Raw genomic sequence first — 13,325 nt, forward strand, 5'->3', positions numbered from 1 at the left:
CCCGGCCTGTGGTCCAGGCTGACCTCTCGCCTGTGTCTCCCGGGCCCCGGGTCCAGGCTGACCTCTCGCCTGTGTCTCCCGGCCTGTGGTCCAGGCTGACCCCCACCCGTGTCTCTCGGCCTGTGGTCCAGGCTGACTTCTCACCCGTGTCTCCCGGGCCCCTGGTGCAGGCTGACCTCTTGCCCATGTCTCCTCACAGCTGGAGATGGAGCTGAAGATACTGAAGTCACAGGCGGGCCCGGCTGAGCAGAGCTTCCTGTTCTCCAGGGAGGAGGTGAGCTCACTCAGGTGCGTCCTGCCCTCCTGCCCTGTGCCCACCCCCCCTCTGTCTGGCCCCCCTGTGCCCACCCCCACTGTGCCCAGCCCCCCTGTGCCCACCCTGCTGTGCTGTCTTCACAAGTCTCCCCTCTCCACCCCCGCACCGGGTTGGCCGTTGCTCAGCGGTCTCCTCCTGCCCCAAGCCTGGCAGACAGCAGGGTGCCCCGCATGGCACTTTCTGCAGGGACCTGACTCTGCTTCACCCACGGGCGTGCACACGTAATGACAGGAGGTGTCTCCTGCCTCTCCTACCTCAGAGGAGGGCACATCTACAGAGGGACGCAGACCCTCAGCCACCACCCACAACCCAGGAAGAAGCAGAACCCGCCCCCGCGGGCCTGGGCCTGGTGTATGAACCACGGCGAGGGTGAGGCTGCCCCTGGACCCTGGTGCCCACCGGCTGAGGGCTCGGTCTGGAGGAGAGCCATTACGGGAGCCCTGCATTTGATCAAGGAGGCTTTTGCAGCCCCATGCCCCTCCCGACCAGGGCCGCTCCTTCAGGAGGAAGCCCACTCACCGGTCAGAGGCCTCCTCTGCCTGCTTGCAGACACCCCCGGGAGCACAGCTCCTGCAGCCATGTTTGGGCCCCAGGCCTGCTGTGCCCCTGCTGCCCAGCTGCAGGAACTGGGGGGCGTCCTAGCCGGGGCTGTGCCCAGCTGCCACTCCTGTGCTGATCCTGCGGCGGGCGGGAGGGGCGGCCTCCCCCAGAGCAGAGCCTCTGGGCCCGGGGTCCTCGCCTGCCCCGCGCTACTCTCCGGAGGACCGAGGGCCGTCTGCTGTCCAGGGTCCTGAACACAGCCGTGTGTCTGGTGCTGGACGGTCGGTGGCCTTTCGGTCTGGCGTCTCACACTCTCCAGCTCTTGGAAAGTCCCTTCAATTATTCATTGGTCATTTTTCCTCTTCCGTTTTCTCTGGTTTCTTTCTGAAGCTGTTACTCAGATGTTGAACTTTCTGGATGCTTTCTGTTATAAAAACACTTTTGATCCTGTTTTCTATCATTGGGCTTTACTTTCTATAAAATGTTCTCAAGTTATCAGCCCATTCATTCTTTATTTCTGCTGTTATACTCTTAAATTTCTTGAGGGTTTTTTTTTTTTGGTAGCGTTGTTCTTTGAGTATTCCCTCATGTAAAATGTGTTCACTAGCTCTTTGACGTCATAATGGGACTTTCTGAAGTTTCCTTCAGTCCCTACCCCCTTCTGTTTACGCTGCTTTCTCTGTCAGCGTGGTGGCTGGGGGGAAGGCCTCCTGCCGATACTGTGCCTGCGGTCCTGGCAGTCCTGGTGGTCTGCTCACAAGGAGGGGGGCACTGACCCCTCCCAGTCCCGCCTGGGCCCGATGGACTCTGCTGGTGGCTTCACTAGGTCTACCGTGGCCGTTTCACGGGGAACCCTCGTGTCTTCAGGGAAGAGCACTGTCTGGAGGTGGGCTGCCAGCTTCTGGGTGCAGAGCCGGGGCAGGACCAGGGTTTGGCGTTCGTGGACACGGGCCTTCAGTGCCCCGCCAGCCGGGGCAGCTTGGCCCTCCACCTGGTGTCTCTCTGCTCCGAGACCTGCTCTCTTCTCTCAAGAAAATGAATCTCGGGTCTTCAGCGGGGGGCGAGGTCTTGCAGCTTGGTGCTTGGCGTGTCCAGGATGCAGTAGAGCCCACCCTACCTGGAGTCGGGGCAAGACGACCATCGACAGACACCGGCGCCACAGCGACTCAGGCGGGGAACTGCCTGATGAGGGTTTTACAGCAGCAGCATAGGAACGCTTCTGCAAACAGTTACGCATCCTCTTTAAACAAGTGATAAATTTCAATAAAGAAATAAAAATCATCGGTTTTTTTTTTTTTTTAAAGAACCAAATGTAAATTATACACCTGAAAAATATAATAACCAAAATACAAAACTCACCAGGTACACCCCACAGTAGACTGCCAGGCCAGTAGAAACCCCTCAGCAGAGCAGCTGGGAGACAGACTGAGTGCAAACAGGAGCAGAGCCTCGGGGACCCGTGGTCAGCAGACAGAGGGGCACCTCGCTTAGTTGGGGTCCCAGAGGGGAGAAGGGCATTGAGGCTGAGAAGACACCCTAAGAAGTATAACTGGCAGTTTCCCAAATCTGGTGAAGGGCATGAAACTACAGGTTTAAGAAGCTCAATGGACCCCTTACATCCTCAAACCCAAGAAACCCACACCGTGACATGTGCTGATCAACCTCCTGAAGATTAATCACAAAGGAAAAGTCTTGAAAGGAGCTGGAGAGAAACACTATTATCTGTGGGGACATGGATCTGAGCGGCAGCGAGTTTTTCATCTGAAACTGCAGAAGCCAGAGGAAGTGCACAACATTTTTCAAGTTCTGAGAGAAAAGAACTGTCAGCCAGCAAAAACATCCTTCAGGGATGAAAGAAAAATCAAGACACCCTGTGCCGAAGCAAAGCTCAGAGAATCTGTCACCAGCAGACTTGCCCTTAATGAACGTCAGAGGAAGCTTCCGGGCAGGAGGGGCACAGTGACATGGGAAAGCCTGGAAATTCAATGAGGAAAGGACAGTGGCACGGGCGAAAACGGGGAGAAGTGGCGGGGTAGCAGGCTGTCCTTGTGGTTCTGTGAGATCGTCCCCGAGGTGGAAGCCTGGAGTGTCCCGCGATGCTGGTGCTTGGCACACGTGTGGCAGCCTCGAGCCCACCTGATCCGACAGTGGGCAGCGGGTCTCAGCACTGGGAAGCCGCATCATGCATGCTCGTCTCCACGCTTCCAGCAACAGTAAAAAACACACAATGCCGTGTATCCAAAACGCTGCAGAATGAGATTCTAGAAGGTGGCCAAGGAACCCACAGGAAGGCAAAAGAAGGGAGACAGAGGGAATAGGGAGCATAAGTGAAGTGGCAGATGTGGTCATTGGGAGATCAAGCTACATTTAATGTGCACGACGTAAATGCACTCATTAGGAGGCAGATGGGCAGCATGGATCCACACACACAGCCCGGTTACATCTTATCTGCAGGGCTCACTTCAGCCGTGACAACACGGGTAGGTAGAGAGTAAAAGAACAAGAAATGGTGTGCGGGGCATGCATGAGTATTTTTAAAGTAGGTGTGGCTTATGCCGATGGAACAATGTCAGGTAAAGTACAGCGGACCGAAAGGGACCCTGTATGAGGTTCTGTCTGCACAGAAGTGTAACTTCCAACTCACGGAGCCGAGTGATGGGCTGGGAGGAGGTGTGGGCAGATCCACCTGTGCGGTCAGGGCCCGGCACAGTGCCCCCAGGAGCAGCAGGACTGGCCCGAAAGGCGGCAGAGACGCGGAAGGACTGAGCAGGGCCCGAGCGACATCCGTGGGAGGCACGGCGGGTGGACCGCACCCGGCTTGTGGGACAGCACGTCCTGGAGTCACCTTCGCCCGCCATGTGTGCTGTGTCCAGAGGGAGCTTGATCCGGAAGTCAGTGCCAGGGGAACCCAGGGGAGTCTCCTGGCATTTGGAGATTAAACACTCTATTAAACAGCCCGTGTGTGAAAGAGGACGTCTCAAAGGAGAGACAGACAGCCAAGTGATGGTGAAAATAGACCTGTGAGTCTGTGGCTCGGGCAGTAGGAGAGCAGGCAGACGCCTGGTTTATAATTCAGTCTCCAGACCTTGGAAAAAGAAGGGCATAGGGAGCCCACAGCAAGCAGAAAGGAGGAACTTTTAAAGAGAAAATATAATGAAAGGAGAAAAACAGAAAATTACTGAGGCAAAAGGCCAGTTCTTGGAAAATGAATGCACCTCCAGCAAAGGTGACAAGTATAGACGAGGAGACGCAGAGCATCAGGACCTGGGAGCACGGGGAGCCTCTGCAGGCCCTCCAGCCTCTGGAGGATGTGGGCATGTTACGAGCAATTTATGCTCACAGAATCGTCAACTCGGGCACGATGGACCACTTTCTCAAAGTCCAGGGACTTGCACACCCCATCCAAGACGAGCTGGGTGATCTGTATCACCGTGTGTGTGCACGCACTCAGCCATACCTGATGCTCTGTGGCCCCAAGGACTGCAGCCCTCCAGGGTCCTCTGTCCATGGGATCTTCCAGAGAAGGATACTGGAGTGGGTTGCCATTTCCTCCTCCAGGGGATCTTCCCGACCCAGGGATTGAACTCTTGTCTCCTGTGTCGGCAGGTGGATTCTTTACCACTGAGCCACCTGGGAAGCCCCCCTGCATTGTCCTGCAAACCTTGAAAACTTGAATTCACGATTACAGTGCTTCCCCCAAAGGATGTTGCCAGGTCTGTGGGTTGCCTCTGGAGAACTGTAAATGCTGAGAGGATAAGCATCATCAGCTTTACACAGTCTGTTTAGACAGTGGAGGAGGAGGTGGCCCGGCTTGTGGGGGGCTCTCCAGAGGGACTTTGGTCAGCTCGTGGCGGTGGTGGCCGCGGGTATGTGCATGCGTGGCGGCACCTGTGTGGCCTGTGCTCCTTGTTACCGTTGACAGAGGCTCCGTGAAGAGGGCGTGGGCCTCCTCCCAAGTTTGTGCAGGTTCCTGTAATTCTTTCCTGAGGAGTGGGCGAAAGAGAGAGGCTCCACGCTGCTTTCAGAGGTGACTCCCCGTGACGCTGTTCCCGAGACCTCTGGGCTGTTAGTGGTGGGAGCTTCCCGGCCTTTCCACGGCTGGCCCAGGGCTCGGCTCTTTTGTGTCGTTTACCATGTGCTTCTGTTTTCCAGCTTCTAAGGTTTTCTGGACGCTGTTGTTTCTGTCTTCTTCGTTTTTTCAGAAGTAGGCCTCACGAGAAGTCAGGAAGGCCTGTGCTCTCGCTTTAAAGGAATTTCGAGAGAGGTTGCACTTAAGTGTAAATGTAGACGCCACCATCTTCACCTGAAGTCTGGCGATGTTTCTGTGCATAAGCGCTTTACACACAGTGGAGCCCCCACCATGTGAGCCCTGCCTCTCCCTCGGCCCTGTGGCGCTGTCTGCGAACACGGACGCTTAGTTTGTCTCATCCTACAGTTGACTGCTCCGCTGTTGCAACTTGAGTTATTTCATGTTTTCAGCCGCTGAGAACAAGCTGTGATGAATATCTCTGCATGAACCATTGCCTGTGTTTTTACATACACACATGCGTGTTTTCTGGGTCCCCGAAATCCGATGGTACTTGCATGTAGGATTCCGATGCGTTACGGTTTTGAAACCAAGACACCCCCCCCCCGCCCCCATCAGCAGCTCTCGTAATCATTGCACCAAAACCGCTGACATGCACCCCGTGCTTTCTGTGGGTCAGGCTCTGCACCCCAAGCTTTCCCTTCAGTGCCAGCCCTGAGGGATTTTCAATGCCCGTGTCATCAAGGCGTACTCCACATACGACAGGCTGTGTCCCTTGTAATTCCCAGTGTCGTGGGCACCCAGGATGGGGCTGTGGGCCTTGTCCCCCAGAGAGCAGATCTCGGACAGCATGTTGTCTTTGGTGAGGCTTAAAACAATGATTGGACTTCCCTGGTTGCTTAGTGGTGAAGAGCCCTCCAGCCAATGCAGGAGACACGGGTCCGATCCCTGAGTCGGGAAGATCCCCTGGACAAGGGAATGGCAACCCACTCCAGTATCTTGCCTGGAAAAATCCCACAGACAGAGGAGCCTGGTGGGCTACAGTCCATGGAGTCGCAGAGTCAGACATGACTGAGCAGCACGCATGAAAACAGTGACTAAAGTGAAAGCAGGTCTGCGGGCAGGAAGCCCTCAGCAGAAATGGAGTGGCCACCATGGCCAACAAAAGAGTCCGAAATGTAGTACTTGGATGCAATCTAAAAAACCACAGAATGATCTCTGTTCATTTCCAAGGCAAACCATTCAGTATCACAGTAATCCAAGTCTATGCCCCCACCAGTAACGCTGAAGAAGCTGAAGTTGAACGGTTCTATGAAGACCTACAAGACCTTTTAGAACTAACACCCAAAAAAGATGTCCTTTTCATTATAGGGGACTGGAATGCAAAAGTAGGAGGTCAAGAAACACCTGGAGTAACAGGCAAATTTGGCCTTGGAATACGGAATGAAGCAGGGCAAAGAATAATAGAGTTTTGCCAAGAAAATGCACTGGTCATAGCAAACACCCTCTTCCAACAACAAAAGACAAGACTCTATACATGGACATCACCAGATGGTCAACGCCGAAATCAGATGGATTATACTCTTTGCAGCCAAAGATGGAAAAGCTCTATACAGTCAGCAAAAACAAGACCAGGAGCTGACTGTGGCTCAGACCATGAACTCCTGATTGCCAAATTCAGACTTAAATTGAAGAAAGTAGGGAAAACCACTAGACCATTCAGGTATGACCTAAATCAAATCCCTTATGATTATACAGTGGAAGTGAGAAACAGATTTAAGGGACTAGATCTGATAGATAGAGTGCCTGATGAACTGTGGAATGAGGTTCGTGACATTGTACAGGAGACAGGGATCAAGACCACTCCCATGGGAAAGAAATGCAAAAAAGCAAAATGGCTGTCTGGGGAGGCCTTACAAATAGCTGTGAAAAGAAGAGAAGTGAAAAGCAAAGGAGAAAAGGAAAGATATAAGCATCTGAATGCAGAGTTCCAAAGAATAGCAAGAAGAGATAAGAAAGCTTTCTTCAGCGATCAATGCAAAGAAATAGAGGAAAACAACAGAATGCGAAAGACTAGAGATCTCTTCAAGAAAATCAGAGTTACCAAAGGAACATTTCATGCAAAGATGAGCTCGATAAAGGACAGAAATGGTATGGACCTAACAGAAACAGAAGATATTAATAAGAGATGGCAAGAATACACAGAACTGTACAAAAAAGATCTTCACGACCCAAATAATCACGATGGTGTGATCACTGACCTAGAGCCAGACATCCTGGAATGTGAGGTCAAGTGGGCCTTAGAACGCATCACTAGGAACAAAGCTAGTGGAGGTGATGGAATTCCAGTTGAGCTATTTCAAATCCTGAAAGATAATGCTGTGAAAGTGCAGCACTCAATATGCCAGCAATTTTGGAAAACTCAGCAGTGGCCACAGGACTGGAAAAGGTCAGTATTCATTCCAATCCCAAAGAAAGGCAATGCCAAAGAATGTTCAAACTACCGCACAATTGTACTCATCTCACATGCTAGTAAAGTAATGCTCAAAATTCTCCAAGCCAGGCTTCAGCAATATGTGAACCGTGAACTTCCTGATGTTCAACCTGGTTTTAGAAAAGGCAGAGGAACCAGAGATCAAATTGCCAACATCTGCTGGATCATAGAAAAAGCAAGAGAGTTCCAGAAAAACATCCATTTCTGCTTTATTGACTACGCCAAAGCCTTTGACAGTGTGGATCACAATAAACTGTGGAAAATTCTTCAAGAGATGGGAATACCAGACCACCTGACCTACCTCTTGAGAAATTTGTATGCAGGTCAGGAAGCAACAGTTAGAACTGGACATGGAACAACAGACTGGTTCCAAATAGGAAAAGGAGTTTGTCAAGTCTGTATATTGTCACCCTGTTTATTTAACTTATATGCAGAGTACATCATGAGAAACGCTGGGCTGGAAGAAGCACAAGCTGGAATCAAGATTGCCGGGAGAAATATCAATCACCTCAGATATGCAGATGACACCACCCTTATGGCAGAAAGTGAAGAGGAACTCAAAAGCCTCTTGATGAAAGTGAAAGTGGAGAGTGAAAAAGTTGGCTTAAAGCTCAACAGTCAGAAAACGAAGATCATGGCATCTGGTCCCACCACTTCATGGGAAATAGATGGGGAAACAGTGGAAACAGTGTCAGACTGTATTTTTCTGGGCTACAGATGGTGATTGCAGCCATGAAATTAAAAGACGCTTACTCCTTGGAAGGAAAGTTATGACCAACCTAGAGAGCATATTGAAGAGCAGAGACATTACTTGCCAACAAAGGTTCGTCTAGTCAAGGCTATGGTTTTTCCTATGGTCATGTATGGATGTGAGAGTTGGACTGTGAAGAAGGCTGAGCGCCGAAGAATTGATGCTTTTGAACTGTGGTGTTGGAGAAGACTCTTGAGAGTCCCTTGGACTGCAAGGAGATCCAACCAGTCCATTCTGAAGGAGATCAGCCCTGGGATTTGTTTGGAAGGAATGATGCTAAAGCTGAAACTCCAGTACTTTGGCCACCTGATGCAAAGAGTTGATTCATTGGAAAAGACCATGATGCTGGGAGGGACTGGGGGCACGAGGAGAAGGGGACGACAGAGGATGAGATGGCTGGATGGCATCACTGACTCGATGGACGTGAGTCTCAGTGAACTCCGGGAGTCGGTGATGGACAGGGAGGCCTGGCGTGCTGCGATTCATGGGGTCGCAGGGAGTCGGACACGACTGAGCGACTGATCTGATCTGATCTGATCTGAGTCTGCTTTTGCTTATCACCATGTTCCTTCAGATGTGAAGAATGTCAGTAATCAAATACTCCTCTTCCACCCACCCACCCCCATCAGAGACCACAGTCACACTTGACAGATAAGTGCCCCTGCTTGTAATCACCATCACGATAAGCTACGGAATATATACTAGGAGAGTTGCTATCTTTTAGCTGTTTTGGTTCAGTTGCTTAGTCGTGTCCGACTCTGCAACCCATGATCTGCAGCATGCCAGGCTTCCCTGTCCTTCACCATCTCCTGGAGTTTGCTCAAACTCTTTGTCCATCGAGTCAGTGATGCCATCCAGCCATCTCATCCTCTGTCACCCCCTTCTCCTCCTGCCCTCAATCTTTCCCAGCATCAGAATCTTTTCCAGTGAGTCGGCTCTTCTCATCAGGTGGCCAAAGTGTTGGAGCTTCAATTTCAGCATCAGTCTTTCCAACGAGTATTTGGAAAAAGACAAATTGTCTTTTTCTTGGTGTACAGTCCCAGGCATTTCAATTACTTGCCCCTTGATTGGAGCACAAACTGATGCGGTCACTTCAAAGCCCCCTCCTGCTGCCAGCTTATGTCGCCCTGCACACCCTGCTCAGCCTCTGATCTGTTCTCTTCCCCACAGTTCCCTTTCTTTCTCAGTAATGTCCTATACATGCACTCCTACAGTTTCACTCTTTTGAGACCAGCGTCTTTCACTTAGTGTAAGTGAAAATCCTCCATGGTGTTGTCGCCATGAAGGCCCTTATTTCTGGTTACTGTAGCTTTCTACCAAGTTTGGAAATCAGGAAGTAAAAGTTTTTCCAGTTTGTTCTTTTCCAAGGTTGTTTCAACTCATCTGACGTCTTAACCATTTTAAGTCTTCCTATCCATGAACATGGAATATCTCGCCATCTATTTAGTTTTTCTGTAATTTCTTTCAGCAATCTTTTGCAGTTTTCAGTATACAAATCTTTTACGTCCCTGGGTAAATTAAAACCTCAGTAGTTTGTTCTCTTTGATGCTCTTGTAAATGGACTGATTTTGTTAAATTCCTTTTTTACAGATTTTTCATTGCTATTGTTTAGAAATATGGCTGATTTTTATCTATATTGAAACATATTAGTCACTTCAGCCAAAGATTTGTTCATTTTGTTGATCTTTTCAAATAACCAGCTTTTGGTTTTGTTGATTTTCTTACTGTTTTTCTGTTTTCTGTGTCGTTTATCTCTGTTCTAGTCTGTATTATTTTCTTCCTTCTAGCTTTGAGTTCAATTTGCTCTTCTAGTTTCTTTCTAGTTTCTTAAGATGTATACTCATGTTATTGATTTGAGATCCTCCTCTTCCCTGGTGGCTCAGACAGTGAAGAATCTGCCTGCAATGTGGGAGACCTGGGTTCAATCCCAGGGTCGGGAAGATCCCCTGGAGAAGGGAACGGGTACCCACTCGAGTATTCCGGCCTGGAGAATCCTGTGGACAGAGGAGCCTGGCCTGCAGTCCATGGGGCTGCAAAGAACAGGACACGACTGAGTGACTTTCTTTTCAAATGTGGGCGTTTAAGGCTGTAAACTCCCCGGGAGCCTGGCTTTCATTGCTGTCTTATGTTTCCATTTTATTTTCTCATTTCTTCTCTGATCTGTTGCTTAAGTCTGTTGTTTAGTTTTCACATATTTGTTTTCCAGTTTTTGTTCTATTATTGGGCTTTATTTTCATCTCATGGAGTTAATTCCATTAGATCAATAGATTTAGCTTACTGAGACTTGTTTTGCAGCCTGACACGTGCTCTTTTCTGGAGAACGCCCACGTGCACTTGGCCAGAGCGTGTCCTCTGCTGTTGGTCTGAGTCACGGGCTCCCAAGCGCTCTGCTTCCTGCGGTAGTTGCTCCTTTTTATAACTAGGTAGCAGTCCACTGATGGAAACCACAACTTAAACAAATGCGACCCTTCACTTCCTGAGGGATGTCTGCGTTGTTTCCAGCTCGGGGCAGTTATGACTGGAACTGCTGTAAACATTTGTGTGCAGGTTGTGTAGGGGCAATGGTTTCCATTTCTCTAGGGTGGATAGGAGAAGGCGATGGCACCCCACTCCAGTGTTCTTGCCTGGAGAATCCCAGGGACAGGGGAGCCTGGTGGGCTGCCGTCTGTGGGGTCGCACAGAGTCGGACATGACTGAAGTGACTTAGCAGCAGCAGCAGCAGCAGGGTAGATACCCCAGAGTGGAGTTTCTAAGTAATGTGTTCAGTGTGTGTTTGGCTTTGGAAAATAGTTTGATGGTTGTTTAAACAGAACTGTGTGAGAATTTGGGTTCTTCTGTGTCAGCACTTGGTATTGTCAACATTCTTATTTTATTTAGCCCTTCTGCTGGGTGTGTAATACTGCATACCATGGCTGTCTCACCATGGCTTTTTACGTGTATTTCCCAAATGGCTAATGATGTTGAACATATTTTCATTAGTTGCAACCTGCTTAACCTTTTTGGTGAGATATCTGTTTAAATATTTAGTTTTCTTGTTGCTGTTGTTTTTTTTGACTTATTGTTGAATTTTGCAATTTCTTTATTTATAGTGGATATGTTTGTCAAATATGTGATTTGCAAATATTTTCTTTTAGTCTGTAGCCTGTTTTTTTGAGTCTGAAAACTTCTTGCTTAGCCTTGTGTATCAAAGATGCTCTCCTATGTTTATTTCTTAAAATTTTATGATTCCACATTTTATATTTAAGCTTCTGACCCATGTTCAGTTGAAGTCTGTGTAAGACATGAGGTTTAGGTGAAGATTTATTTTTGCCTAAAGATGTTTAATTGCTTGCAGACAATCTATGGCAAAGGCTGTCCTTCCTTCACTGAATTGCTTTTATGCATTTGTCACAAGTCAGTTGGGCATATCTCTCTCTTCCCTGGACTCTCTGCTTCGCTGCATGGATCCCAGGGTTTATCTCATCAGCACTATCTTGATTACTGGTGGCCTTGGGGTAAGTTAAAATCTGCCAGAGTGACTTCTCTGATTTCATGCTTCTTCAAAGTTGTTTTAGCTGTTCTAGTTCCTTTGACTTTCTGTATAAATTTTAAAGTTGGTTTGTCTAGATCTACCCTCCCCGCCCCCCCAAAAAAAAAAATCCTGCTGGGTTTTATTGGCTTTGTGTTAAGTCTGGGTGTCATTTGGGAAGAATTGACACTCTTGCTGTGTTGGGTCTCCCATTCCATGAACACAGTATCTGTTTATTTACATCTTTGCTTTTTTTTGTCAGCATTTTGTTTTTTCATTATACCGATTTTGCACGTTTTATTAGATTTATGCCTAAGTATGTCTTTTTATATCAGTCGTAAATTTTGTTTTACTTTGCCTTACTGTTATGTACTATGACTGTACAGAAGTGATTGATTCTTGAGTTGTTCATCTTATATCCTGTACCTTACCAAATTCACTTTTCAGTTCTATGAGGGTTTTTGGTGTTTATTTTTGGTTGATTCCTTGGGGTCTTACTACACAGATTCTGCTGTCTATAAATTATCTGAGCTTCCTTTGTGGCTCAGAAGAATCTGCCTGCAATGCGGGAAACCCAGGTTCTATCCCTGGGTAGAGAAGATCCCCTGGAGAAGGGAACGGCTACCCACTCCAGTGTTCTTGCCTGGAGAATTCCCTGGACAGAGGAGCCTGGCGGGCCAGTCTGTGGGGCCACAAAAGAGTCAGACGTGACTGAGCGACTTTCATGAAGTGCCTGTACCGGTTTCGTATCTTCTCTGAGCGGTGCGCCTGTGGTGAAGACGTTCAGGCTGGTGTTGGGGTGTCTGCCTCGCTCCTGGTCTTGGGGGCGCCTGTGGTGAAGACCTTTAGGCTGGTGTTGGGGTGTCTGCCTCGCTCCTGGTCTTGGGGGCGCCTGCGGTGCAGACGTTCAGGCTGGTGTTGGGGTGTCTGCCTCACCCCTGGTCTTGGGGGTGCCTGTGGTGAAGACGTTCAGGCTGGTGTTGGGGTGTCTGCCTCGCCCCTGGTCTTGGGGGCGCCTGCGGTGAAGACGTTCAGGCTGGTGTTGGAGTGTCTGCCTTGCTCCTGGTCTTGGGGGCGCTCCTGGTCTCCTGCCGTCGAGAGCGGTGTTCGCTGTAGGTCTTTGTAGGTGTATCAGGATGTAGGCGTCCCCTCCATTCTTGTTCAGTCTTTTATTCTTGGTTTGTCATGAATAGATGCGGAACTTTGTCAAATCCTTTCTTTTTCCACAGATTGATACCTTTGTGTTTTTTCTTCTTTGAACTGCCAATATGGTAGATTATATTGATTTATTTTTCAATTGAAACAGCCTGACATCACAAGATACGTCTCCTTGGCTGTCACTGTTCTTTCACATTGCTGGACACAACTTGCTCGCGTTTTGCTGATGGTTGCCGGGAGCCAGCACGGGAGATCCCACCCATGACAAGGTCATGTGGAGGAGACCTGACAGGCAAGGTGGATCAGGACTCGAGGGACTCCCTGGACCTGCTCGAGCATCTGCCCAGAAACCAAAGTCTGTCTGTCTACTGTTTACTATATTATGCCTTTCACCAACTCTTCTGACATTAACAGGGGGCTATCCCCTGACCACCTTTCTCTGAAGAAAATCAACTTAGGGCTCTAGTTAATAAGTCTCCTGGGCATGAAAGGAGTATTTCAATTCTAACCCCTCTGTTGGCATTTTAGCTT

At 49.2% G+C, this 13,325-nt stretch overlaps 1 protein-coding gene across 1 annotated transcript in view; it reads left to right on the top strand.

Moving 5' to 3' along the window:
* Positions 1-13,325, top strand: part of MAD1L1 (mitotic arrest deficient 1 like 1) — a 244,884-nt gene that overhangs the window by 165,083 nt on the left and 66,476 nt on the right. Inside the window, exon 14 of the mRNA XM_055562250.1 lies at positions 200-288. Within this exon, the coding sequence (XP_055418225.1) occupies positions 200-288 (89 nt within the window). The remainder of the gene's footprint in view (positions 1-199; positions 289-13,325) is intronic.

Source organism: Bubalus kerabau, chromosome 23 (assembly GCF_029407905.1).
Source record: "Bubalus kerabau isolate K-KA32 ecotype Philippines breed swamp buffalo chromosome 23, PCC_UOA_SB_1v2, whole genome shotgun sequence".
NCBI classification, from domain to species: domain Eukaryota; kingdom Metazoa; phylum Chordata; class Mammalia; order Artiodactyla; family Bovidae; genus Bubalus; species Bubalus kerabau.